Source organism: Camellia sinensis, chromosome 6 (genome assembly GCF_055761805.1).
Source record: "Camellia sinensis isolate YWXY chromosome 6, ASM5576180v1, whole genome shotgun sequence".
Classification (NCBI taxonomy): Eukaryota; Viridiplantae; Streptophyta; class Magnoliopsida; order Ericales; family Theaceae; genus Camellia; species Camellia sinensis.
Genome location: NC_138966.1, coordinates 138,325,001 through 138,328,349, shown reverse-complemented (window position 1 = coordinate 138,328,349; position 3,349 = coordinate 138,325,001). Strand labels below are relative to the sequence as shown.

General features: G+C 29.1%; 1 protein-coding gene across 1 annotated transcript in view; it reads right to left on the bottom strand.

Moving 5' to 3' along the window:
• Positions 1-2,639: 2,639 nt before the first annotated feature.
• The window catches only part of LOC114314323 (type I inositol polyphosphate 5-phosphatase 12-like), a 7,017-nt gene continuing 6,307 nt past the window's right edge, over positions 2,640-3,349 (bottom strand). Inside the window, exons 10-11 of the mRNA XM_028260803.2 lie at positions 3,229-3,349; positions 2,640-3,120 (exon numbers count right to left, since the gene is read on the bottom strand). The exon at positions 3,229-3,349 is cut by the window's right edge and continues 240 nt beyond it. Of these exons, the coding sequence (XP_028116604.2) occupies positions 2,869-3,120; positions 3,229-3,349 (373 nt within the window). The 3' untranslated portion in view covers positions 2,640-2,868. The remainder of the gene's footprint in view (positions 3,121-3,228) is intronic.

Below are 3,349 nucleotides of genomic sequence, written 5' to 3'. Positions count from 1 at the left end.
TTTTTTTTTTTTCCTCATGATATTCCTGTTATTTTTCCCTATCCATTTTCTATTGGCTTGTTTGATGTGTGGTTAGAACATTTGTTCAAGTTAAATATATATATATATATATATATATAGGATGATACAAAACCAAGCATAAATGTAAGAACATCATGTACAAGTAGACACAAAAATGCTAATCCAAGCCTAGAAAGGTCAAACATATTTAGAGAGAGAGAACCAACATTTGTTTGAGTTGGAGAACATATTAAAGACCAAGCAGCTAGGAATGGCAATGGGGGCAATGAGGTGGATATTAATTTTCCATTCTCATTTCGCTAGAATAAATTTTTCCCCTTCCTCATTCCCCATGGGTACCACCCTCCCTATTTTTTAATGGGTATGGATTTTCCCCAACTCACTTTAATCTCCATTTTTATTTTTTATACTTAATGTTAACAACCACTTTTTTTTTTTTTTTTTTTTTTTTTTTTAAGGTTCACAACAAAAATTAAGTATACCTTCAATCTTTTTTCTTTATTTTTTAATATATTTAATGTTAACAATTTTTTTTTTTTTTTTTTTTTAAGGTTCACAATAAAAGTTAAATATACCTTCAATCTTTTTTCTTTCTTTTTTAATATATTTAATGTTAACAACTCCCCTTTTTTTTATAAAGGTTTTAGCTAAATATACCTTCAATCTTTTTTCTTTCTTTTTTAATATATTTAATGTTAACAACTTATTTTTTTATTTATTTTTTATTTTTTAAGGTTCACAACAAAAACTATATATACATTCAATCTTATTTTATTTATTTGGTTCAACAACAAAATCAAATACATATTAATTAATTAATTAAAAATTTTGTTTTATAATAATCAAATATATAATTTTGAGACAATCAAATAAGTTTTAGTAATTGAAAAAAAAATGTGGAAGAACGTGGAAGATTAAAAAAAAATTACAACCATCTCTCTCTCTCTCACTCTCACTCTCTCCCCTACATGTTATAAGAACTTGATTACAATGTTATAAGAGCCTGTTTGAAGAAATAAAATGTGAAAGAACCTGTTTGAAGAAAGTGTTATAAGACTCATATTAAATTGCATCAGGGCATAAATAAGAAATTGTTTGTTGATCTCTTAGCCACGGACATTTTAGACATTAAACCATTTTTCTCTTAGCAAATTTGAATCATTCATTTTAATTTATCCAAAATCTAATTATACCTTTAACAAATCTGAACCACTCATTTTAAGATATCTATGCATTACCACACCCAATCCATCCTCCATCTGCTTCCTTTAGTCCCCACGAATTTTGTTGTTTGTTACTTTTAAAAAACAAAAAATGTTTTTTCAATTAAATTTTTACTAATTTCACAACACCATCATCACTATTCTCACTTTCATTGTCACACTACCATCACCATAGCCACTACCATCATCACTGCCGCCATCACCCCACCACTATGTAACAATCTCTACTTTCACTTTCGTTCTATCACCACCACCACCAAATATAAAAAAATATATTTTTAATTTTTTTTTATAAAAAATATTTTTCATTAAAAAATATTTTCTATCTAAATAAATGAAGCATAACATTGGGAAACAAGCTGATTTCAGTTAAATCTATTCATAACTAAGAAAAATTCTTTTAATTTAAAAAAAAAATTATTTAGTAAGACTTTGTATCCCCTTTTTGTTTTTCTAGCAAATAAATCTTTGTACCAATCATTTCTAACCAACCATGACTCATGCTTGTTTTGATTCTCTACAATTTCTTTATTTTCAAATACATTCATATATATATATATATATATATGTTGTATAAATTGTGTGATAACATAAAACAAATAGATTCATACTCGTTAATTGAAATTTCAGAACAAGCAAACCATTTTAAAAATTACAATACATAACAAAATAAAATAACATAGAAAAGCAAACCAAAACCTACACTAGACAGTGTCCTTAATTTTTTTAAATAAATTTAAAAAATTCTAGATATGCATAAAATTTGACAAGAATAATATGACAATGTTAATTAATGTATATTTGATTTTATTGTTGAGCCAAATAAAATAAAATAAGATTGAATGTATATTTAATTTTGGTTGTGAATCTTAAAAAAAAAAAAATAAATAAAAGAAAAAAAGATTGAATGTATATTTAGCTTTGGTTGTGAATCTTAAAAATTAAAAAAAAAATGGTTGTGAACCTTAAAAATAAAAAAAAAAAAGATTTGAGGTATATTTAGCTTTGGTTGTGGATCTTAAAAAAAAAAAATGGTTGTGAACCTGAAAAAATAAATAAAAAAAAAAGATTGAATGTATATTTAGTTTTGGTTGTGAATCTTAAAAAAAAAAAATATGGAGAAATTAGTGGGTACCCATCCCCAACCCATCCCCTGTAGATATTTAAAGAATATCACTTACCCTACCCAATAGATAAGAAAAAGAAGAGAAAATCTATGTATTTGTATTGGGTCTCCATAAATACCCACAGAGTAGGTTATCCATTGCCATCCCTACAAGCATGCTGCTTCTTATATTACCTTCTTGTTTACATCATTGAAAAAAAAAAAAAAAAAATTGTTCTACAAACAGCATACAATAATGTGTCTTGACCAGAGAGCTTGAAGCCAAAGAATTTAAAGTGAAGAAAATTAAATTAAAAAAAAAAATGGAACTGATGCTACAAATAAGACAAAAATGATGAACAAGATGATGAGAAATGGAGACCGAGCTTCCTAAATCGAGTATTTACATCAACATTCTTACTACTGTTGTCTGATGATGAAAATGAACATTCTGTTTTGGCTTCAAAGCTCACTCACCCATATCAAAGGTGGGAAGTTCCTTGGGATCTTCTAGAACTGTTATTTCCTCGAGTCAATGCGGACTGTCTTCGCTGAGAAACAGTGACGCACATAAACTCTGTGACTTCTTGTCTCAGCCGAGCAACTGCCTTGTACATTCACCAACAAAATCACTTCCTTATCTCTGGTGTCTTCAGACCACCAGCTTTGCGGGACCCCATCGACAAGCTCTTCTAGGGTATGGAATTCTTCGTGTCGTACTGCGACCTCCGCAACTTGATTAGGTTTGACTATGCCAGTTGCTGGCGAGACCTAAACCACAAACATCAAATATAAGTCTCGGGACACAGAACCATCACGGAAAAAACAGTTGACCCAAAACAGTCTCTTTAATAGTGTAACAATAATACAAACGCTTACCTGAAGCCACCGGGGAAAACCAAAGGAACCTCTTGGATGGTATTCGGATGGTTGTTCATCCTCCTGGACGGTGGACTGGCCTTCACATATAATTTGAAATATAGCAATATCAGCCCCACTC